We start from the raw sequence: 24903 nt of genomic DNA, 5'->3' as shown, positions 1-24903 counted from the left end.
CACTGTAGGCTTCTCTTTATTCAAAAACCTCATTAAGGGGCTGGAAGGATGGCTCAAGGGTTAAGAGCACTGGCTGCTCTTGCAGAGGACCTGGGTTCTACTCCCAGCACCCACATGGGTGGCTCATAACCACCTGCAACCTTAGTTCCAGGGGTTCACATGCCTTTTTCTAGCCTCCACGGGCATTGTATACATTGTGTACAGATTAAGTTTGCAGACAAACTCATACACATTAAAATGAAAAATACATAAACTGTTTAATCTTTTCAGTAAGTTGACATGGGAAGGGAGATCACAGTGCAATTCAAACCACAAATATAATACAATTTAATAAAGAGTAAATAGGCCAAAAAAAAAGGGAAGTGGCTTCTCCATTGCCTACAGCCATGTAACTAATCTGTGTAAGTAAAATAGATCATGAAGAAAATGCCAGAAGTTCCTTGAAATTAATAGGAAAGCAGTGAGATATGAGTAAGCTTAGGAGGCCTGCTCCTCCTCAAATCTGTAGACAGTCAATGATTGCTGGGGAATGAGATTTTCTTCAGTGGTGTGGACACTGGTAAGCTGCCTACGTTCCAGTGAATAATCCCTCACCCATGTGCTGAAAGCAACCCTAATAAAATTCAAACTGTGGTGGTTTGAATAGGAGCGGCCCCCACAGACTCATGTGTTTGAATGTTTGGCCCGTAGGGTGAGGCACTATTAGGTGTGGCCTTGTTGAAGTAGGTGAGGCCTTGTTGGAGGAAGTGTGTATCACTGTGGGGGCGGGCTTTGAGGTCTCCTATGTTCAAGCTACACTCAGAGTGGTACTCAGTTGCCTCTGCTTCCTGCAGATTAAAGTGTAGAACTCTCAGTTCCTTCTCCAGCACCATGTCTGCCTGCATGCTGCCATGCTCCCTGCCATGATAACGGACTAAGCCTCTGAAACTGTAAGCCAGCCCCAGTTAAATCTTTTCCTTTGTAAGAGTTGCCATGGTCATGGTGTCTCTTCACAGCAATAGAAACCTTGACTAAGACAGTTAGCAAGAAAAGGCATGAAAGTAGAAAGGGGACAGAAGAGAGACAAGATGGAAAGCTAAAAATGATCAATGGGACAAGAGCAGGCAACAGAGAATAAACATAATCAAAATACATTGTCTTAGTTAGGGTTACTATTGCTGTGATGAAACACCATGACCAAAAAAGCAACCTGGGAGGAAAGGGTTTATTATGCTTACACTTCAGCATTGCTGTTCATCACTGAAGGAAGTCAGGACAGGAACTCAAACAGGCAGGGTCCTGGAGGCAGGAGCTGATGCAGAGGCCATGGAGGGGTGCTGCTTACTGGCTTGCTCCCCATGGCTTGCTCAGCCCACCTTCTTATAGAACCAAGGACCAGCAGCCCAGGGATGGTACCACCAACCATGGGCTGGGCCCTCCCCCACTGATCACTAATTGAGAAAATGCCTTACAGCTGGATCTCAAAGAGGCATTTCCTCAATTGAGACTCCTCCTTCCTCTCTGATGACTCTAGCTTGTGTCAAGTTGACACACAAGCCACCCAGTACATATAATATATACATGTATGAAATTAAAAAGAAACTATGTATATCAAAAGGAATTTTGCTTCGTCTGCACAGAGCCAGGGGCAGGAATTGAACCATGTACTCAGGACTCAAGAGCTCAGGGTACGCTGGTCTGTGTTGACTTCCCCTCTTTCTGAAAGAGATTAGATACGGAAAACCATGCCTTAACAGGGCACACAGCAACCCACACCCAGGGATCATGCAATGAACAAAGGGAAGACATGCTGTCCCTAACAGGTGGTCCTGTATAGACTGCTGACCTCCCCAACCTGGAGATGAATGCCCTTTACAGAAGGACCAATGTGGAATGGAAGGCCAGCCAGTGTGCTCATAAATCTACAACAGCCGGAAAACACACATTTCTTGGACCCACTCCTTACCCCCAAACACACTGACAGCAAGTCACCGGTCAATCCAAAATCACACCTCTGACGTAACAGAGCTCAAAGAGATCCAGCAAGAGTCTGCCTATTGCTGGCCTGACCCTGCACAGGTCCCCTTACCCTGTTGGTTATCCGTTTTGCATCCCTTTCACTCACAAGGGCCTTTAAATTATAAAAGAGTAACTGAGGTTGAGGAGAAGGCTCAGTGGGTAAAAGCTTGAGCAAGCCTGCTGACCTCAGTTCAGTCCCCAGAACCTATGTAAAAAGTAGGATGCTATGGTAAGTAAGCATCAGTAACCCTCAGCCTTCCTACAATGAGAGGGGAGGCAGAGACCTAAGAACCACTCAGAAGCCTAGGGGTCAGTTATCATGGAGTATGCTGTGGTGGAGGAATTGACAAGAGAGACCCTGCCTCAAAACAAGATGGAAGACAAAGACAGATGGAAAATTGTCCTCTGACTACTACAGGCACCATGGCATGTGCATGCACACTACACAGTCATGCACAAATAAATAACAGCATCCTCTTCCTATCCAAAGTTGTGAGGTAACCCCACACACTCTAAATGGCAAAATGATCTACAGTACTGAAGAAGGGCCTGCCAAGCCATTCTGGGAAAACTAAGAGATCATCACCATGACCTTTGGCCCCACTGTGTACTGCAAGCTTTTTACAAAGTTTGAGGATTAGGCTATCCATAACACCAATGTGTCTTCCAAACCGCTTTTCCTCCTCATTTTGACATTACATTTATCTGAACTGCAGGCAAAACCCAGCCCCCTAATGCGTACTACCTAATTAGAGAAATCAAGCGAGACATGTTCATGGAACAGATACACAGAATTCAGCACGATGAGGCAGGCTTCTTTGTAAACTGCATTTGAAAGTCTGTATGTCAAAACTGCTCCCCCCACCACTACACCCCCTTGTTGACACAGTCCCACCCAGAATGTTAATCACATTACTCAAACTTCTCTCTCTCTCCCCAAGAATTCTCTGTAGCTCCACAGATCCCGCGTCTTGGAACGCTGAATGCCTGTAAAACAAGCGATTGTGTGTTTTGATGCTTGCTTTTAAGGGAGCATAATGCAAATATTTATTCACCACAGTAATTTGCATTGTGCATGTAGTTTCCACATCTAATTAAGGACTTGGAAAAATTACAGTCGTTGGAAACAAAAGCTTACATTGCATTTAAATACACATTCAAAGGATGGAGTAATTTCTCCCTGAGATTCCAGACTGGGACTCACCACTGAGGCTGAAACATGGAATCTCTTGGAAGTTTAAAAGCCAGTGAAGAGGCTGAATGTTTGGGTTGGAAACTGTTGAGGCATAAGAAATGAATGTTGCTGTCCTGTTGGTCACTGGCATCCGTTCCCTCTGATGCTGACAGCATCCCCTCTGTGTTCCTGTGGGAGTCTTAGAGCTCTGCTCTAGCCTAACCATCAGCCCCTGCTGCCTTCACCCACCACATCTCACTGAGTGTGGTCCATGCCTCACAGAGCCCTCACAGAGCAAAAACTTGGGCTGAGACTCAGATGGAACCTTTAAGTAAAAAAAGCTTTCTGTTTTCCTGATTTGAGGGTAAGGAGATGAAACTCTGAACTAGGGCATCCTTTTGTCCAAAGGATGGACAGATGGATAGTGGTCTTCATAGGACCAAAGGGAATGATCAAAGACCTGCTGGGTTCCTCAGGTCTCACTGAAGCCCCCAGGTCAAGCCTTGCCTGAGAATGAGTCTTGTTCCCAACATCTCAGCTATATGAACTGAAGAGGGTCCTACTGGGCTCTTTCAAACATGAAACTAAGTCCTCTCAAGCTGATCCACCTAGCTGTGGACTCATCTGATATACTCTTGGCTACTGTGGCCTTTCAATAAGTTCAGATTTTTCTATAGTTCTTACCAAAATATTGTTAGGAGGGGAAAAAAGTGTCTGCTTAATCAATAAAGCCAGACAGAATTCTTCCACCCAATTCATCATTCTAGAGGGTTCCTTCACACGTTGCGTCAGATTCTGGAGGTGTACACAGTTGAAGATCTGCAAAGATCCCTTTGAGGTGACATCCCCTAATGCTAAGCCAGGGCAGCAATATTGACTCCTTTAGGTTCATAAAACACCTAACACTTCTTCCCCGAGGCTTCTAGGTTATGAGGAATGCTTCAAAGGCCTAGGCATGAAACAGCCGCATGAAAACCACCACAGACTGAGTGATCTCTACCAAACCAGGCCCAAGTAAGAGCCCTTGAATCTCCTCCCATAATCCTCTTGGGAAGCAAAATGTAACAGGAGACAGTCACCATATGTTTCATGACAGTAGGAGGCTTCTGGATCTGAAATGTCTTCCTTTTTATTAGCATATATCAACTACACATGATGGATTTCATTAGACATTTCTAAGTTACAGACTTAGATCATCTCCACACCCTCCATTCCCATTCTCCTCCTCCACTGCTCCCTTTTCTCTTCCTACCTGGTCCTTCTTAGACTTTTATACCTCCTCTGCTCCCCCCATCTACCCCCACATATATACCTTTATTTTGGTGAGGCAATCAGTTTCCTGAGGGTTGCTTACCTGAATGGGTGTAACAGGTTATTAACAGGAGCACAGGCTCTTACCAATGGTTACACTACTGAAGAAAATGTCTCTCCCTCAGCAACCATCAGCTGCTTATGGATCCTCAGGAAAGGGAGGGGCCTCATGAACTCCCCACCCCAGCTCTGATTAACACCCTATAGGTCCTGGATTGGGGATAAACTCATAAGCCCTTCTCCTTACCATGACAGGATGTTGACAGGCCCACTCTTGCTGAGGTCTTGCATGGCTGACTATCACAATTGCTGTAAGATCAGGAGTGTAATATCGATGGCCCCCAAGACTAGCATGTTGAAAGCTGGGTCTCCAGTGTGGTAAGAGTAAGACGTAGAGACTTTGTGGGTGGGGGCAGTAACTGAATCATAAGGGCTTTGAACTCATGAGGAGATAAAGCCATTGGTGGGGTCGTAGCTGAACGGGAAGGGATAGAAACTATAGGAGCCTTGGAATATTTGGAGAGAGAGGGATGTGCCCTTGAAATGTGTATCTTGTCTCTGTTCCCTTCCTTTCCATCTGCCTCTTGTCCACCACCAGATGAACCCCTTTTTCCCAAGTGCATGTTCTCTGCCAGAGCCAGGTAGAGCCACAGACCAAACCCTGAAACCACAGTCACAGCGAGAGCTTCTCTTCCCTACGTGGATTCTCTCAGGCATGTTGTCAGAGCAACAGAGAGCTAACTTGTGTCAATAATCCATTTGAACCAGAAGAACTCTCCTGTGGTCTCAACACTGGCACAGGGAGGAGCCAGGGCCCCTCCCTCGAGCTCAGGCCAGGATCCTGTGAGTGAGACACTCAGATAGTGCTCAAGTCTGAACTTTGGTCTGGTGGATCCTCATGAGCTGCTGCCTCGGCTGAACTGAAGGCCAAGCACGAAGACTGGCCCTGCAGGAAGTCAGCCTCTACTATTAATGCAACAATACCGTGTCTGTCGGTTTGGAGCAATCCTTCTCTATGGTGGAAGGTCCAGGCTCAGGGTCACAAGTCACCAGAGGTCCTGGGATTCAGGTCAGAATAAGAGCACACTGTGGCTAGGCGTTTCCAATAACAGACAGTTTCCAATTGCTCCCAGTGTCCAGAAATCTGCACAACCTAATGTGGTGCCTTCCGCCATGGTGGTCATCTGATTATAAGCTTGGCCTATAGTAAGCAAGGCCAACTGATAGCAAAGGGAGTTTAGAAAGGTCTTTAGGGGATGCAGGATGACAGCCTCCTTTACACATGAGGAAGCCATTTTTCTCTACTTGTGTTACACAGCCTCACCAACATGAGGACTACCCGTGCCTCAGTTTCCCTCACTTACTGGTAACCTCTTGAGAGGTGATTTCACCATCATATCTAATCACAGCCTGCTTTGCTGTGTTCACAGGTAGTCCTCAAAAATAATCTGGGATTTCAACGAGAGTCTCTATTTGAGATAAAACCTAGAGCCAAGCATTTTTCTCAGCTGAACCTGAGTAGGATATTCAAGTATTTAGGTAGCCAGAGTGTGGGGATAGGGATAGTCTTGCATCTGATGGAAGCTACAGGGAGAAACACTCATTCCAAGAAAGAATATGCACCTGCGGCATTGAGTTAGGTGCCTGACATGGACGTCTGAAGGGAGCATGCCTGTGTGCACTTTTTTTTCTTTTTCTTTTTCTTTTTGTTTTTCGAGACAGGGTTTCTCTGTGTAGCTTTGGAGCCTTTCTTGGAACTCAGTTGGTAGCCCAGGCTGGCCTCGAACTCACAGAGATCCACCTGGCTCTGCCTCCCGAGTGCTGGGATTAAAGGCGTGCACCACCACCACCTGGAATGTGTGCACTTTCTATTCCACGTGTAAATGCATCTGGTCTCCTCATAACCACGAAGCCAAACTCTCTCTCTCCACAGCCTGTGCACTGGCATGGTCACAATGCTCTCACTGCAGACACTGGGACCACGGTTATAAATAGATCTCCATCACATAGTTCTTTCCTGTTTCCCAACCCTTCACCCCTCAAAAGTCAGCATCCCGAGCGTAGGACCACATTCTGCGGGAAACAGACCTCATCGCTCGTGGGCACAGCTCTCTGTGAATGCAAGGCTAAACCATACTCACAGGCCATCAAAGCAGTTAGCAAGGGTCACTGGTAATGGCAGAAACTGACAATGGCAACAGCTGAGGGTCATTCAGCAACTCAGATGCGTTCCCCCCCACCCCCGCAACTTCACAGTATGGGGTAGAGTCCAGCCTTTCAGGAAAGAGCTTGACAACAGTCTACGGTGGTCAAGTAAGTGCAACTCAAGAAAGTAACAAAACAAAAAATTGTGCTATACATGACAGCAAGAAGCTGCATTGTATAACTGTCCAGCAGCGAAGGCAGAAAGCCCTAAATTGTGGTAAGGCATTAAATTATATATACTCGGGATATATTTTTAAAATGTAAGGACATGCTTACATAAACATATGAACTCAAAAAAAAAAAAAAAAAAAAAACTTGAAAATAAATTACGTGTGCGCCCTATATATAAATGGTTTAAGAACTCAGAAAAACAACCAGCAATAAAAACATAAAGATGCAAAGCCATCAGGATTAGGCAGTGAGACGGTTTCTTTTTATCTCTCATTTTGAAATGACTTGAAGTAGCTTATCACAGAAATTAATAAATAAAAATAACTAACGGCGGGGACTTGAAAATATAAGCTAGCAATTAAGACAGCCTCACTGCTCCTTCCAAAGGACCTGCATTGGAGCCCTAGCCCTCATGCCCACATAGCTCGCAATGGCCTATCACTCCAGCTTCAGTGGATCACATGCCCTCTTCTGGCCTCTGAGGGCACTGCACTCATGTGGCATAGACACACACACACACACACACACACACACACACACACACACACAGAAACAAAGTAACTGCAATGGGGTAAAATAAGCAGACAGACAGAAAGAAAAAGAACAGAGTTTAAAAGGAAAGAAAGCTGGGAATTAATCTTATTAATAAGATCAAGAGCACAACTCGGGAGACAGAGCCAAGCGGATCTCTGTGAGTTTGAGGCCAGCCTGGTCTACAGAGTGAGATCCAAGACAAGAATCGAAACTACACGGAGAAACCCTGTCTCAGAAAAAACAAACAAACAAACAAACAAACAAACAAAAACAAAAAAACCCAAGAGTACAAGTAGCAAGTTCAGTCCTGAGAGGCCACAGGTAAAGAGAGACCAACTCTGGATCACACAGAAAATAAATCCACCATGTTCACAGGGCAAGAAGTGCAAACCATGGATTTTCCCCAGTTCTGACACACAATGAAATGAACTTCCGTGCTGCAGACCATAGGAGAGATCTGAGTCTAAATGGATAGGGTCCTCAAAAACACCACCACATGGGTGTGTCCTAAATATCCACAGATACTGGCTGAAGAGAGCTATGGGACTCAGTGTGTAGAGATGCTAGAAGGCAAGCATCTCCCCTCCTCTTTTCTCTCTCCTCTTCCCCACCCCCCTCCTTTTTCCCTTCTTCCTCTCTGCTTCCTTATCCACCACCTTTTTTCTCTTTCCCTCCTTCCCTCACTCCTTCCTCCTCCCTCAACTCCCCTTCCTCCCCATTCTCCATCCCCCTCCTCTCCCTCTTCTCTTCCTCCTCTTTGTTATTTACCCCCTTTAGGTACCCCCCACAGTGCTCCCCAGACTTCACTGTTATTACTGTAAAAATCTGAACAAAGTTTTTCCCATTGACTATTGGAAGGGCTTCATCAAAACTGCATGCCCAACCTTCACATTGGGGCTCCGCTTCTTCCCCCAACCTACACTGAATTTCAAGGGGCCCTTGGGGCTGTGAGTTGATCCTGGGATCCCAGAGGAGCCCTGGAAGCAGTCTTTCCCATCCTCACCCTGTCCTGAACTCCAGCGACAGAATCTATACAGAAGGCCAGGGCCTTCTCTGGGAGACATTCAAAAGTAACAAGCTCATTAAATGGTCTCATTCATCTTTATAAAACTGCGGTTAGAAACAAAATTCCTCTTCTTGATGTCCTGAGCTAGGTATCTGTTATTGCAATTCCTGGACCCAGGTTCCCCTCTGTAGGATGGACAGGGTGATGAATCTGATGATGGTGAGGTTCTGAGCAGAGAATAAAGGTCAGATATCTGCCTGCCTCAAAGGGGCATTTGCTAAGCAGGAAGTCCACTCTATATGTGACTAACACTCAGTAAGTGAGAAGACCACTCTAAATGTAACCTATATTTAGTAAACCTTAGCCCTGCGACTTCCGGCCACTGGTGGAGCCCTCCTCTGGTGTCTGTCCACCTCCTCCCAACACTGAAGCCCTGGAGACAGGCACATCCTTCCTGGCAGAGGCCAGGCAGATGAAAGTGGGTGAGGTGGTCTCCCAAGTCAGCCCCAAAACTGGCCGTGTTAAGAGACTGTAGCATCTCCTCCTCAGACTACTGTGCCTCCCCAGCCTTGACCTTGATCCTCCGCAGACACAAGTAAACCTCCACTGGCCCATCCACTAAAGCAGCTTGCAGTGCCAAGCACCGTGCCAGGGATTGCCACCCACTTTCACAACACCTGCTGTTCGGGCAATGTCGGGCGGTGGTGGCGCATGCCTTTAAACCCAGCACTTGGGAGGCAGAGGCAGCAGATCTCTGTGAGTTCGAGGCCAGCCTGGTCTCCAAAGCGAGTTCCAGGAAAGGCGCAAAGCTACACAGAGAAACCCTGTCTAAAAAAAACAAAAAACAAAAACAAAACAACCAAAAAAAAAAAACAAAAAGAGTCCAGGGCATATTCTCTCCACATGCTAGGAAACACACCCTAGACCTTTCCACTGTGACACTGACCTGAACAGATACTATCTTAAAAGCACACCCACATTTGAGCCCTCTCTAAATTTCTACTCATCTTTACTCAATAAAGAAAGTAGACAGGGGCCCAAAAAGCCACATCCCTGGGAACATATGTGTTTGCCAGACTTTCTCTCTTCTGATGCATTTTGGCTTTGGAATGTTCTAGCCTAAATTTCTGGTTCTAGTAAGAGGCTGCACCCACCACGTCGTGCACCTGCCTACTGTCATGCCATGCACCTGCCATGCTGTGCACCTGCCACACTATGCACCTGCTGAAGAGGTGGCTGCAGGGAACACAGAGGTGTTGGTAAGACAAGAGAGGGCTTGCTTTGAAACCAAAATATTCTACTGCCGGGGTGAGTGACCTGAGATTGTCACATAATGCTTCCCATCTCATTTGGAGACTTCCTTCTCCCCTCCCCATCTCCACTCCAGCCCACTGGCTTTGCTGAAAGCAAGCCAACAAAAAAATAATGACACGTGACCAACACCGGATGGGTGCAGAGTCCCATAAACATGACAATTTAATGTCACTGCCCACATGAGAAAACTCAACGCCAGTGAAAACCCTTTACAGCCACTCTGTGCTCTCAAGTGTATATCTGAGTCTACCCTCCAGTCCTGTGCTTGAGGTCAGAGAAAGAGACAAGAAATGGGGGGGGGTTTGAACCCCCTCCCAAAAGCTGTCTTTTCCATGGTGGCTTCCATCATCCCTGTTCTAAACACATGGCCTTGATTCCATTCTCAAACGTTTGCCACAAGTGTGTTCATGTTCACGTTTGGGGGCTCTCCATCCTGTATAGATTCTTAATTTCTGGAACTGAGGTCAGGTATGGGATGCCATGTTCTTATAGTTTTTTTTTAAGTCCCCTTTAAAAACTAACAATTTAAGGACCTGGAGAGAAGGCTCAGTTGAGAGTGCTTGCAGAAGACTCTAGTTTATTTGGTCTGGCAGCTCACAACCACCTGCAACTCCCAGGGTCTAATGCCCTCTTCTGGTGTCTATGGACACTGCACTCATGTGCATACACACACAAATACACACATATTTTTTAAATTTTTTTTTTTTTTTTTACAAAAACCAGCACTTAAAACATGTGGCTTTTGTTTTGCTTCTCTCTACAGCAGATTTCATGACAAACTTGCATGACGATCCCCTGAGTCTCAGATCTCATTTCATAACAGGTTGGCTCCCTGTTCTTTTTTGCCCGAGCCCCAACAATATTATTTCCACAGCTCACCCAAGCTTGATTCTGGCATCCAAAGTCCAACTCACAAATCCATATGCTCACAGGATCCCACGCCCACCTCTTGTGAACAGGAATACCATGTATCTGTCTTCTTTCCATGTGTTCTTCCCCCTTTCTTGTCAGCATCTCAGCAGTCAACTAAAGATCATCTATTCCCTAATTCTGGAAGAGTAGAGGCCACCTGTTGACCTTGTGTTACCCAAGAAACCATGTGTACAAGTGCAGGGGACACACAAACATACCCATGAATCTGTTTTCATCTGCAAATTACTATTATTATTTTGCTTTGCATGTATATATCCTATGTGTGTGTACACACATTTCAAAGCCAGAGGACTGCTTTGGATGTCATTCCTCAGGATGTCATCTACTTGTTATCTGAGAAAACCTTTCAAGGGCCCAGAATTCACCAAATCATTGAGGCTGGCTGATATCAAGCCTAAGGTAACCCACTCTTCTCCATCTCTCCAGCACTGGAGAAAGCAAGCAAGCACATATAACCCGCACACCTTTCACACATGGGTGCTGGGGATCAAACTGGGGGCCTAATGTTTACACAGTAACAGACTGAGCTATCTCCCCAGCTCCATATTCTTCAAGTAGCTGTCCTAGGCAGTATGGTGATATTTTATTTGTGCTGAAATGTGATTTTATTTGTATGTTAATAAATAAAGTTGCCTGGGAGTCAGAGCTAAGAGCAAGCTATTTAGCAGAAGTCTGGCAGTGGTAGCACATGCCCTTAATCTGATCACACGGCAGGCAGAGTCTGTGTGTTCAAGCACATAGCTAGCTTGGAGACACACACCTTTAATCTCAATACCAACCATAGAGACCTGGAGTTCTGTATAGACAGGCAGTGATAAGGAGGTCATATGGTTGGGTTTACAACCAATGAGGAGGCAGAACAGAAAGTCAATAAAAATACAAACACACAGGAAGTAAGTAGGTCTCTTTCTCAGGGAAAGGACGACCAGCAACAGTGAGGGGTTAGAAGGTGGTCTTAGTTCTTGGCTGCTGATCAATCTCTGGGCTTTTAACTCTGCATTTGGCTCTGTGTTTCTTATTTAATAAGACTGTTCAGAATTACATCTACAAGGCAGCCCACAAACACATCCCCTACCATCACATAACCTCCTCAACGGTCCTGGAATTCAACTCTTGATCTCAGTCGATAGGAGGTGTTATTCCTGATTGCCACTGACAAAATAAAGCCTGAGAAAACAAACAGCATGGTCCCTTTCTATTCATTTGCCCAACACATATTGAACATCTACCAGGTCCTGGGCTCTGAGCTTACACTAAAGGCAGGCAGACTCTGCATGAAAACCTCAAGTCCCCTCATGCTGGACAGATAGCTTAGCAAGACAATCACACCCAACACAGAGCACGGCTGAGAGTGGAGACATTGGAGTCAGACACTGTGGCTCTCCTTCATCAGATCCTGGGCCAGTTATCCAGCTTCCCTGGGCCTCAAGCTCATCATCAACCTCTCTAGTTTGTCTGCAAGCTTGCAAATATCACCTGGGTAAAATCTCTCAGCGTGATTCCTGTCATCAATAATTGCTCAAAAAAATAAACCATTATGACTATTGACCAGTGTATCCCTGTAGCTGTTTGAATTACTGGAAAAGTCACTGAGCCTTTTACTGCTAGGCAAAGGTTCTTCTGGCAATATTTTATACTCTTAAGCACACTTACAAAATTTTATTGACCCTCTGCAATGTCCAAAATGCTATGCTAAATACTGAAGAGAAGTCAAAGTTAAGAAAAAAAAAAATGGTTATTTGTTACCCTAGGGGAACTTAAAGTTTCTAAGAAGGGCTACAAAATGGGTTTTGAATGTCATACCTACAGACATGTGGAAGGGGGGGGGATGTCCCAACCTCTCAAAATTATTAGCATTTAAATCCCTGGGTCCTAAGAATTTGGTAACCTCATTTGGAGATACAAACCAGGCTGGGACTAAATAAAATCATGGATCATCGGGTGGCCATAAAAGCAACCACATGTACTCTAGCAAAAGGGGAGGGTGGGAACAGTACACAAAGCAGGATGGAGGCCTGAGGTGGGGGCAGGGGTGATGGGAGATGCTGCAAGAAGGGGAGCATAAAGAGAAAAGGAAGAGGGACCCTAGAACACAGAAGGAAACTGGTGTGTGCCACTTGGGTGGGAAAAGCCCCAATATAGCTGGCTAGCAGCCACAAAGAACCGTGAGGACCAGAAGCATCCTTTTTAGAGTTCCCTGAAGCTGGGCTTCCAGCCTCCAGAGCTCCTGCCGTCTGAATCCATAACGTTGGGGACCATTTGTTACAGCAGCCATAGGGAACTTATACTCACTTGTACTAAAACCCATCCTTGTCTCGCTTCAGTCTCTTCTTCCTGTTGATTTTGTTGCTGTTTGTTTGGTTTGGTTTTAACTCACAGTACAGTTGAGGCTAACCTTGAATGCTTTTTTAAAAATTTTTATTATATATATATATATATATATATATATATATATATATATATATGGGTATGAAAACACCACGGCTTGTGTGTAGAGGTCAGAGGACAACCTTTCACTGTGTGTATCCCAACAATCACCTGCAGCAAATGTCTTTACCTACAGAGCCATCTCGATGCCCCTGTTTGTTTATTTGTTTATTTGTTTGTTTGTTTGTACCACTTAATCCCCTCACACAGCACATGAAAAAGAGATCACAAGGTTTCCCATCCACTGGATCATGTTGAGAGGCGATGCTGATGCTGTCCACCCAGTTCTCTCTGTCCCACTGCCCTCCCCCTCCTCGAAGCAATGTGACCTCCATCACCCCTTCTGACCTACCTTATCCTAATTTTCTTTAGCCCACGATGCAGACTCTCACCTCTTTTTGCACAGATTCCCTCCCAGGCTGTGCCCACAGCTGAGGGCAACCATCAGAAAGAAGTTCCCAGGGAGTCACTCTGGTCACTTCCGATGCGCCTTCACCACTCCTGTCCCTCCAAGTACCTGCCACAGTACTAACTCAAGTTTCCTTTGGGAATGCTTGCTCTCACTGATCCACATACCACAGGCTCCGAGAAGCCAGACCTAGCCTGTGCACAGCCTTTTTTTTTTTTTTTTTTTTCTCACTCCTCCATTCCCTGCATCCAGTATACAGGGAACAGTGCTGCTGGGGGGAAGGGCATTATTGTCATGAATGAGAAAAGGGAGGGATGAAGGAAGCCACAAGACAAAAGGAAAGAGGGGCTGCAAAATACAGAGCCACCAAGGTTTACATCTGCCTCTTAAAACAAAGCGGCGTGTGGCACTTTGAACGTGAGGGAAATGATTGCCATCAACTTCTTCAGGGTGAGGACTCTTGAGGACCCAGCCCTGTGTCCCCAGAACACAGGGGATGGATGAATGGGTAGAGGATGGATGGAGGGATGGATAGATGGACAGATGGATAGATGGACAGACAAAAGATCGGATGGATGGATGGATGGACGGACGGACGGACAATGGATAGATGGATAATAATCAGTTAAATAAATAGATGATAAATGGATGAATTAGAAACATTGCAGTGATGGGCAGCGGTGGTGCACACCTTTAATCCCAGAACTCAAGAGGCAGGCAGAGCCAGGCAGCTCTCTGTGAGTTCAAGGCCAGCCTGGTCTACAGAGTGGGATTCAGGACAGGCTCCAAAACAACACAGAGAGACCCTGTCTCAAAAACCTCCCAAAAAATAAATACATAAAAATATTGCAGTGATGCATGTTTCCGTAATAATATATTTTTAAATATATAGTTCAGTCCTTTTTCTTGGTTTTGTAAGAGTGGAACTCATGTAAACAGACCTTACAACTCTGAAAACCTTAGGCATGTGAGTTGTTTTTGTTTTCAAAACATGTTCTTACTGGGTAGCCCAGGTTTGCCTGAGCACTTAATGATCCTCCTACCTTGGCCAGAGGAGATTATAGGCATACCCACACCTAACCAGCTATGTGTAAGTATTATTTTTAATAAAATCACATCCCATTACATCATTAATTCAAACAAAAGAAAGCTTCCTGTCCCCCCAGTCCCTAGCCCTCTCATTTTGAAGAGAAGCAACTAAGCCAGTTTACCTTTCTTTTTTCTCCCCTCCCCCATATACAGACACACACTCCCTTGCTCTCTCTCCTCCTAAGTTTTCCATACCCCAACAGACCCCCTTTTATGGGACAATCACTATAAACCCTATAAACCAAGACTCTCTCTCTACTGTCCAAGGCTGCAGGAGCTCAACCTTCCCTTAGCAGGAGCTGCTCCCACACTGCCCAGACAGAGGCCTGAAACAGAAAGGAAGCTCTTGACACCCACCAATGCAGACCATCCAGGACAAGCCTCACCCGCCCCCACCCCCACCCCACCCCACCCCACCCCCAGGACCTCCCAGGCACCCACCAGGCAGCGCAAGGCATCTTGGCCCAGGCACAAGCGCCACACCACTGCATGTCTCCCAGCACCGTGGGTGTGTCTGCTTGTGGCAGAGACCAAAATGCTAGTGCAAGAGAAGGTGGGGACAAGTGGCCTAAAGTGACAGCTTTCCAGCCCCTGCATTTCAAGCCCGCCTCGGTCTCTGGCTGTCTCCAGTCTGCCCACAGATTTTTTTGTTTTTTTTCTTCTCAGCTAAGTGTCCTTATACCTGCTTCCCTCGGAAAGCTCAGAGCCATGTCCTCACGTATCTGCAGGCAACGACTCAACTTTCTAACTGGGACGACAGTGCGAACACAAGACATGAGCTTCCTGACCACGTAAGGCCGCTCTCCAGAGAAGTTTGGGGCCACAAACCAAGGTCTATGGCAAATTGTGTGTTTCTTATCATGGCCCCCTAGGTCCCTAGGAGACAGAACATTTTTATTTGTGTTTAAATTCCCAAAGAGCCATGTGAGAGTAGGTTTGCAGTATCTACTCATAAAACTGACACATATATAAAGTCCAAGGTCACTGGGCTGATTAGCCAAGGTCATTAGCACCTGAAAATATGTGTTCTATTGTATTCAAGAGTTCCTATTGGGTAAAAACAGTAACATAATGAGGTGGATATTTAATATTTGATACTAACTCCATGTTTCATTTGGTCCCAGGCAAATTAGACATTTTAGAGTGTGTGTTTACTTGATTGAAATTCTCTCCATTACAGCCTATACTTGACTTCAAGTAAGTGAGAAGCTGCAGACTGAATAGGGAGATGGCTCTGTGGATAAAGTGTCTGCCTTGCAAAGGTGAGGACCTGAGTTCTAATCCCCAACACCCATGTAAATGCCTGGTAGGCATGGCAGCCACCTATAATCCCAGCAATATGGACTCAGAGACAGAGGATCCTCTATGTATGCTGTGTAGAGATGCTAGCCAGAGTCAGTGTTTTCTGGGTTCAGCGCGAGACAGTCAAAGAAGTCACATCCAGTGTCCACTTCCAGCCTCTATGTGTATATGCACACACATTCGCATCTACACACACACACACACACACACACACACACTCATATGCTAACATGCAAACTACATGTGCACATACTTGCATACACATAGCAGTAAGTATTTAGAAAGAACTTACAGGTATTCACATAAGTTGAGAAGGAAGTAGGAAAACATGGTCCCACACTGGGCTGTCCTTGGGTCTATGTCATGTCTACCCCCATGAAATCCCTTTTCACACAACTTAACACCATCCCACACCTCACTCTTCCCAGCTGAGGACTATGGCTGAGCGAGCTCACATGTACTCAGCTGCATGCACAGCTGCCCCGGAAGGTTCCTCTCCTTCTGCTTCGCAGCTTCAGCACTCTGACTGGAGCAAGGCTCAGTGTCCAAAGTCCACACACAGAACCTGCCCTGCATGACAGGACAATAACATTACTGACAAGCTGTGTTCTAGCCATTCAGAAAGGAGATGGTTCCCCCCCCCCCCCGCCCTCACCCCCAACATACAGTATCTTGTTTAAGGACAAGTTCAAAAGCACCTAGGAAAAGGCAGCTCTCTTCAACACAGCTACTGCTCATAATGAAGAAATCAGTAAAGGCAGAAGGGAACGCCATTGTTATTGTGGAGCCCAAAGCCACTCGACCTTGCTTAATCATATCTTGTTACAGAATAAAAACCGAGACCTGTATTCTTAGCAAACCAAGTGACAAGGATACAGCATGCCTCCCAGCCATGCTGGAGTGGCGTCCTAGACCTGGAGGCAAGTTTTTAACCTAGTGCCTGCCTATCTCACCAACCTCTTTGATTCCCAGTGTATTCCATATCCCCAAAGCTGTGGCTCCCGGGGTGCGGGCGGTGCCTACTCCTCATTAGCAGACCTGAACCCCTTTCAACAGCACTTGAAAAGACAGTGGAGTAGATAAACACCGAATCCCCCACCCCTCGCCAAACCATTCCCACGCAAAAGCCCAGCAAGAGATCTGCCTAACTCTATAAGATCCAAAGCAATTAGATTCCCAGATACCAGAAAAGCTAGAAACCAAAATCAACATATCATTAAGAGATTGTGCTTGTCAACTGGCTAAGAAGTTTCAAAGAGAGGCATCGCCTGAAATATATTCACAGAAAAATATGTTTACAGGATTTTTCCAGAACACGGGAGACAGCAAAGTATCTTGACTTTCGCTGTAGAAAAAGGGGTAGGGGTGGGGGGACTACCTACAAATAGAAAGCACCTGATCAGCCAGGACAGTGCTTAGAGTCCATCTACTGATATCAATTGCTCTGTAAGGTATCTCTGTCCCAAGCTTCAAATTGCTTGTACCAGGCAGGGAGTTGAGGGAAATGGTAACAGAGCAGGTAAATGGGGTTAGGAGAGACTTCCTGCCTCTACTCACAGGCTCAGGTCAGGACCCCACTGGAACAACTTAGGTCACTCAGATGGCAGAGCATCCTGAGGAGACACTGTCCCCACCACAACAGCTGCAAGAGGCGGACCCAGGAGACCCTGGGCTAAAAGGGACTCTGGCCAGCTGGCATTCTTTGCAGTCCCATGGTACACTAACTTACATTCCCATACATCAGAGCTGTTCAGGTTTATTTCCAAAAGGGTTTGGGCCAGTTACGGAGTTCACTCCAAATTCTAGGAAGCTTCCAGGTCCAGGACAGCATAGGCTTCCCCATTTCCCCTTGAGCTTAGGCACACTCTCTTAGGGCATCCTACCAAGACTTCCAGAGAAATCACCTGCTGCCCCAGCCCTTGGCTCCGCAAGCCTCCTGCACACACACACACACACACACACACACACACACACACACACACACACACTCCCTGCAAAGTTAAGTCCCAGGGCCCAGGTAGCCTCAGGGTCCTCACCTTTGGAGAAAAGGGCGGCCAGGCTGATGAGCACGGGAGACCAGAGGTGCCACAGCGTCCCCATCTCAGACGGGCACATCCTGGAGACTGGGAGCGCGGGTCTTCTGCTCCTCCGTGGTGTCGTCTGGCTGAAGGAGGGATATCGCCAGGTCCCCGGAGAAGAGAAGCTGAGCTAGATGGCCAACACGCATCTGGCTAGGGACCCGAGCAGCAGGGTTGCCCTGAGCTGGGTCCCCACAGGTCCATAGCCAGGCCTCTTGGGCTCTGGTGTCCCGCAGCGCAGGCCGAGCTCACCTCAGTGCTTCGACCGCGCTGAGAACTGGCTCGTGAATTGAATTTCACTCCACGAGGGGGGTCTCCGTTGCCGTGTCCCCAATCACGGAGAGCGTTCCTGGGGCTCCGGCTAGGCGGCTGGGGTGGGCTAGCGCGCGCGGGCGGCGGCGGGGTTGGGAAGCTGCGGGGCCCGGGGCGCGGGCAGAGGCGGCGCGGGGGTCCCCGGGCGGGTGGCCAGGCGCGCTTGGCGACCCGGGGCGCGCAGCCTCGCCGCCCCCATCCCGCGCCACAGGGCTCCCGCGCGCGCGTTCCGCAGCCCAAAGTTTGCGGGGCGCTGCGGCTCCACCCCAGCCCGGCCCGGCTCCCCACGCGCGCCGGGCGCACGGCCGGCTCCGGAGACGCGCGGCGCCCCGGGCGGAGGGCGAGCGGCGCGCGGACGAGGAGGCGCGGGCCCGGGGCGGCTGCATCCGAGCGCACCAAGCGCAGCGTGCCCAGGCGGGCTGGGGCTGTTGCTTCCTAATTTCTCTCTCGCTCCCTCGCTCTCTCTCGCTCTCTCTCTCTCTCTCTCTCTCTCTCTCTCTTTTTAAGCCCCACCCTTCTGGAGTGACAGCTGTGAGCCCCAATCCACCATGTAGGTCCCACCTTACTGGTTGCGGGGCGCCCAGCCTCCGTGTTGCCCTCTCAGTGTGCGCGAATGGGAGGGGGATGTTCAGAGGAGGAAATGGACACCCCGCCCACCCCGGGGAGCCCGCATGGGGACCAGCATGGCTGTCCACGTTCACAACAGGTGTCGAAAGGCCGTCTGCCCTGCCTTCTCAAGACTCGGGCTGCAGGAGGTCCTCAGGCAAGGACAGCTCAGGACCCTGACATAAGCCAAAGTGTCCCCAGTGATCTCTTGAATGTAACCCTGGGGTCCCAAAATGATCCCCAAATTTCTAGCCCTGGAAGAGTTCTATCCTGGCTCCCCGCTGGCCTTTGGACATCAGGGAATTGATCAGTTAGGGTAAGACATTGCATTCAGAAATAGGCATGGCTCTCCACTTTCGGAGTCTCCAAGATAAACTCACACCAAGATATCTAATTCCCATGCTAGGGTTCTGAGGCCAAGTTCTCCTCTCTGCTCCACTGAGCGTCGGAAACAAGTAGATTCTATCGGGATTCAGAGAGCAAGAGCAGCCTCATTCCAACAGGTGAATTCACTTCTGCGGGTAAAAACGGATTGCAATCATTCTCTTGTTACAAAAGCAACTCACGGGAAGAAGGGCCTGTTTGGACTCCAGTTTGAGAATATAGACTGTATTTTCAAATACAGTCAGGGAAGGTGTGTGAGTTGGTTAGTTTTGTTTGTTTGTTTGTTTGTTTTGTTTTTGTTTTGTTTTGTTTTTGTTTTTGTCCAGTTGACATAGAAAATGCTTCCATCAGAATGGCCCGTAGGCAAACCTGTGGGTATTTTCTTGATTAATGATAGATGTGGGAGGTCTCACTGTGGGCAGTGCCAGCCCTGGGCAGGTGGTCCTGGGTTCTATAAGACAGGCAGACTGTAAAAGCCATGGAGAGCAAATCAGTGAGCAGCACCCCTCCATGGCTTCTCTGTCAGTTCCTGCCTCCAGGTTCCTGCCTTGACTTCCCTCCACGGGGGACTTGAACTGTAAAATAAAGCCAACCATTTCCTCCCCAAGTTGCCTTTGATCTGTGTTTTAGTTATCACAGCAACAGATGCCAAACTAGGACAGTGTGGCAGTAGGGTTGTGAGGCAGCTGGTCACATGACATCTACAGTCAGGAAACAGAGATGGATGGATGCTAGTGCCCAGCTTTCATTCTCCTTTGCAGGTCCGTCCAGGGCCCCAGACCATCCCTGGAAACACCCACAGTCAGGTGAAACGTTGTGGGAACATCCCAGAGGTGTGTCTCCAGGATGACTCTAAACCTATGACAAGATGAACAATCCCAGCACTTACAGAATCTGGCCACTCCATGTCTGGGAGCTACAAACAAGTATCCCCTGGCTTTAAGCGTTTTCAGTTTCCTGACTGCCAAGATCAGAGGAGCCCGGCTGTTCTTCCGAAGCCTGGCTGTGCATCCTTGTCTTTGGGATGCCAGCTTCCCCTTGGTTCTGTATGTCTTTCTTACTTTTTGTCTTTCTAGTGTTCTTTTGTTTAGTTCTTAAGTCTCTCTGTCTCTCTCTGTCTCTGTCTCTCTGTCTCTCTGTCTCTCTGTGTGTGTGTGTGTGTGTGTGTGTGTGTGTGCTCGTGCGTGTATGTTTTCTAAACTTTAAGGACGCAAAGAACCTGGGAGTCTACCCACCCCAAACCTCTGACATGTGAGCCATCCCCATGAGGCTGATATGGCAGAGGCAGGTGGCACTTCAGGCTGCCTTACTGACAAATTGCAGGCCACACTGAAGCCACCATGATAGAATGTATGCTGGGAGCCCTCAGTATGCATTACTTCTTTCTTTCCCTGACTGATAGGGGAAACTGAGGCTTCATCCCTGAAACACATTTCTCTGGGTGAGAGACCCCACATGTCTAACCAAGCTTCCCCCTTATTCCTCAGTGGCAGATCCACTTGGGTATATTCAAGTATATTTTTTAAAGATTTTATTTATTTTTATTTTATGTATGTGTCTGGCCAGCATGTATGTATTCTGTGTGTACAGTATACACAAAGACCAGGAGAGGCCAAAATCTCTTGGAACCAGAGTTACGGGCAGTGGTGAGCCACCATGTGAGTGGGAAGGATTGAACGCAGGTCCTCTACAAGAGCAGCCAGTGCTCTTAACCACTGAGCCATCTCTCCAGACCCCCAAGTCTATTTTTCTATTTTGTTTTTTTTGAGACAGGTTTTCCTCTGTATAGCCCTGGCTGTCCTGGAACTTGCTCTATAGACCAGGCTGGCCTCGAACTCAGAGACTTGCACCCCCACACACACCACCACCACTACCACCAAGTGCTGGGATTAAAGGCATGCACCTCCACTGCCTGGCCTCAAGTCTATTTTTAAGTCGTTCCTTGAGTTCATTTCCTAGAAGTTAATAACTTCTATTTTTTTTATTTAAAAAAAATGACTTTACTTTTTTTCCCCTAAATGATTCCCCCCCACACCCAAATTGTAAGCAGCAGGTGATTCTTTTAGGTGTATCACCGCACATGGCTTCTCTATGTCCTTCAGATAAAAGCGTCTAACTGTTGCCTAGAATTTCTTCAGCATACCTAGTTATCTGGACAAATCTCTCCTCTATTCAAACTGTGGCTAAAATAAGAGGTAACAATGACTCCTCCTCCAACTGTCTTCATGGAGCTGTTGGAACGTGTGTGCCCACTCCCCCTGAAGGCCATCAGCACAGCTCATGGCGGGAGAGCCATTCCTTAGGAGGAAGACCTACAGACATTCACGACAGCCTGCCAGGTCCTCGGGTGCAGTCCGGTGCCAGGGGGACCCCTTCCTATCAGATCCACCGGCCCTGTCACTCCCAAGTCAACTGTCACAAACATGTTTTCCTCCAAGAATATGTTTTCCCTCTGCAAAGCAATGAATCAAATTCTATGATGACTAAATAGCCAAGTTAAGGCTGGGTGTGTGAAGCCTGACACAGGCAGGCTTGCCGTTCTACAGAAAGACAACACTCTCCCGTCGGTTTAAAGAAATACTAGCTATGTACGTTCAAGAAACTGGTAAAGATAGCAAAGCAGCTGGGTCCCCACACCCCCTGGTGAATGTCCACGGTTGAGCAGACTTGCACCATTTTGAGCATGAAGACACTAGATACCATTACACTAAAGGCTGAATCCCACTTCCTCCATCCTTCCAATGGCACAAGGAGAAACTGAGGACCACTGTGAAGCATCCTTTGAGCAATACCAGTGTGTCAGTTTCAAAACACCATAGCTCAGTGATAAATACTGTGCTGGCCTGTATGTGTGAGGGTTCAGTCCACAGCATGGAGGGGCAATGGAAATGAAGTAAAATGCAGCGGGCTTGCCTGCCCGTGCAAAGTGCAGTGTCTTGCTGGAATTCGCTCACAGTTTTTACGTTATTAATATTTTTGCTTTCACAGACATCCTTCCCTTCAGCTGTGTCTCCTTTGAAATTAAGTTCCGTCGGTTTCAGAAGCGTGGGAAATTCTAAATTGCAATGGGCACAAGGAGCCCTGGAAAGGGCCGCCACACGTCCCTGAACTTCCCTTTTCTTTACAACTTCCCAAACTTCATGATATAGTTCTGGAAAGCAGTCAGGGACAGATCAGCCCTCCTTCGTGAGCAGACATAGCAACCAGGAGGCACACCGCAAAGAGATTGCCTATGTAGGTGGGGGCAGGTCCTGCCATCAGTCACTCAGTCCTTCCCACCAATCAGGCGAGGTGGGGTATGACCTTAGGCGCTGAAGATCTCCACTGAGCGGAGGCAGCCAACAGCTACCTGTAGCTTCCCATTCTGCACTTGCTATGGAAGCCGTTGAAGAAGCTGGGGCTGTTATGGGCTAGTGGCGCCCCCTTGAGCCCGAAGCCCAGCACAGGTACGAGGGAAGCAAAGCCTTCTTGCCATTTACAAGGGGGTTTGGCAGGAAACCAATGATCGAGTGGAGTCCCCACAATCCTCCATTCTTCCCAGTGACCGTGCTCCGACCTATACTGTTTGGGTTCTTCTTCAGTCCTTTCCACTCATATCTTCCCAGGGCTCCAGGGTGTTTGAGGTTTCTCACATGGCCCCTAAGTGAGCATAGCACGGGCCTCCATTACTCATCAGGATCAGTGCAGGAAGTCAGATTCCAAACAGTCTCCCTGAGCTCCTGTGCCTGCATAAATCCCGCTTCCTGCCACTGTTTCCTGCAGCGTAAGGATTCTCTCCTCTCGGGCAGTTGGCATGGCAAGACTGCTGTCCAAAATCCACTGGAGCTTTCCATATTTGTCCCTCAGTCTGTGACAGAAACTGTCTATGTCCCTCCTTCCTCCCAACCCCTGCCCCGAAACCAGCTGCTTCTACCTGCTAGAGAGCCATGCCACACCGCAGCCCTCCTAAGGTGACATGTGGCTAGGCCCCAAGCCTGCAGGTGGGAGGTGGTATTTGACTTTCACAAGGAGCTCAGGACACCTCAGGGTGACCCTCCCACCTTGCTGCTCTTCCCAAGGTTTCCAGCTGAATGCAGGGAGACCACCTACCCACCCCCACCCCCACCCCCGCTTTTTGTTTTACCATAACGCATCTGTGTTTGCCTGGCACATATGTCGATCAATATAAGACGAATCCAACACGGTCTCATTTGCCAACGGCCAAGTGGTGGCTCCCTGGATGGTGAGAAATGAGATGGAATGTTCAGTTTGGAAGGCTTGGAGGGAGTGTGTCACCACGGCATACACTATTCGCTTACCCACACAGAGACAATCAGAGGGTCCGTGGCATCCTGTCAGAGTTCCATGACCCCAGACTTTACTGGCCCTAGCAGAGGAACTCGAAAATTTTTTTAAGTTAATTCTTAAAAACAAAACAAAACAAAAGAAAGCCAAAACAAAACAAAAAAAACCTCTTTTAAAAAAAAAATTTATTTATTTATCATGTATCAGCATGTATGACTGCAGGCCAGAAGAGGGCACCAGGTCTCATTACAGATGGTTGTGAGCCACCATGTGGGTGCTGGGAATTGAACTCAGGACCTCTGGAAGAGCAGTCAGTGCTCTTAACCTCTGAGCCATCTCTCCAGCCCTGTTCTTAAATTCTTACATTCTTGTTTACTCTCTCTGATTTTTGGTCCTTGTCCTTTCTGACATAAGCTCTCTTTAGACAAACAACCACTAAGTAAGTGGTATGCTTTCCCGGAGGTCCCACACTGGCTGCTGTTGTTTTCAAGGACCAGGGGAAACAGAAAGTGGGGCAGACAGGCTCAGGAGTCCAGCCGATCCTGGCAAGTGTGTTTGATAGAGTGTCATTTGATGTCAGGAGCTAACAAGCCAGTTTGGAGCGTTTAACTCCTCCATGAGGCTGGAACAGATACTTTGCAAGCTGAGGGCTGGAGCTGGGCCACCTTAGGTGAAGCTCTCCATCAACCGGGAGGAGCCAGGAGGTCAGCCAAAGCCTAGCCTTCCCAGAAGAAGACAGTAGCTGCCATTCATCCAGCCAGTGGGTCACAAGCACAGGCGAGCACCGACACTGAGGAGGCCTGCCTGAGCCACGATCCCGTAACGAGTCCAACATTTGACATGAGCTGGATGGATCAATTCGTTTCCCTCACTAAACATCCAAATGGCTTGGTTCCTTTCGTCCATTCAAAAATCAAATCTTCTAAATGGGCCTGAAAGGTTGCATGCTGTGGGGGAGATCTCGAGACCCGGCACACATACAAAGTTACCACAATGCAAAGTGCCCCCCCTCATTCCCATCCCCACATCAAAAATCTTTTATGCAATGGACATGCAGGGAGTTAATCCCACCTTGGAGGAAGGCTTAACGGCCACAAAGGAGGGAGTTCCAGCCACCAAATTTGTTGAGTCTCTGACATCAAAGGCACGGTAAACATGCTATGTTGTGATCATGGCCATTCACCAGTGTGCTACTCTGAGGTATTCTTTCTACGACCCAATTTGGAATGACTGAAAGAGCTTCTGGGAAATAGATATATTGAAGTGATAAGGCTTGGGGGAATTCTCACTTAGAGAATTCCATGTGTTACTAAGCACAAGTCGCCCATCACCACCAAGTTAATACAGGGGCTCTCCAGCTTCCTTG

General features: G+C 47.7%; 1 protein-coding gene across 1 annotated transcript in view; it reads right to left on the bottom strand.

Annotated features, from left to right (window-relative positions):
* Tmem132d (transmembrane protein 132D) overlaps positions 1 to 18348 on the bottom strand; it is a 627566-nt gene extending 609218 nt beyond the window's left edge. The window contains exon 1 of the mRNA XM_036172409.1: positions 17910 to 18348. Coding sequence (XP_036028302.1) covers positions 17910 to 17988 — 79 coding nt within the window. The 5' untranslated portion in view covers positions 17989 to 18348. The remainder of the gene's footprint in view (positions 1 to 17909) is intronic.
* Positions 18349 to 24903: the final 6555 nt, after the last annotated feature.

The sequence above is a fragment of the Onychomys torridus genome, chromosome 22 (assembly GCF_903995425.1).
Source record: "Onychomys torridus chromosome 22, mOncTor1.1, whole genome shotgun sequence".
In the NCBI taxonomy this organism is placed as follows: domain Eukaryota; kingdom Metazoa; phylum Chordata; class Mammalia; order Rodentia; family Cricetidae; genus Onychomys; species Onychomys torridus.
Note: the sequence above shows the minus strand (reverse complement) of the source record. Positions and strands in the feature narration are given on the sequence as shown.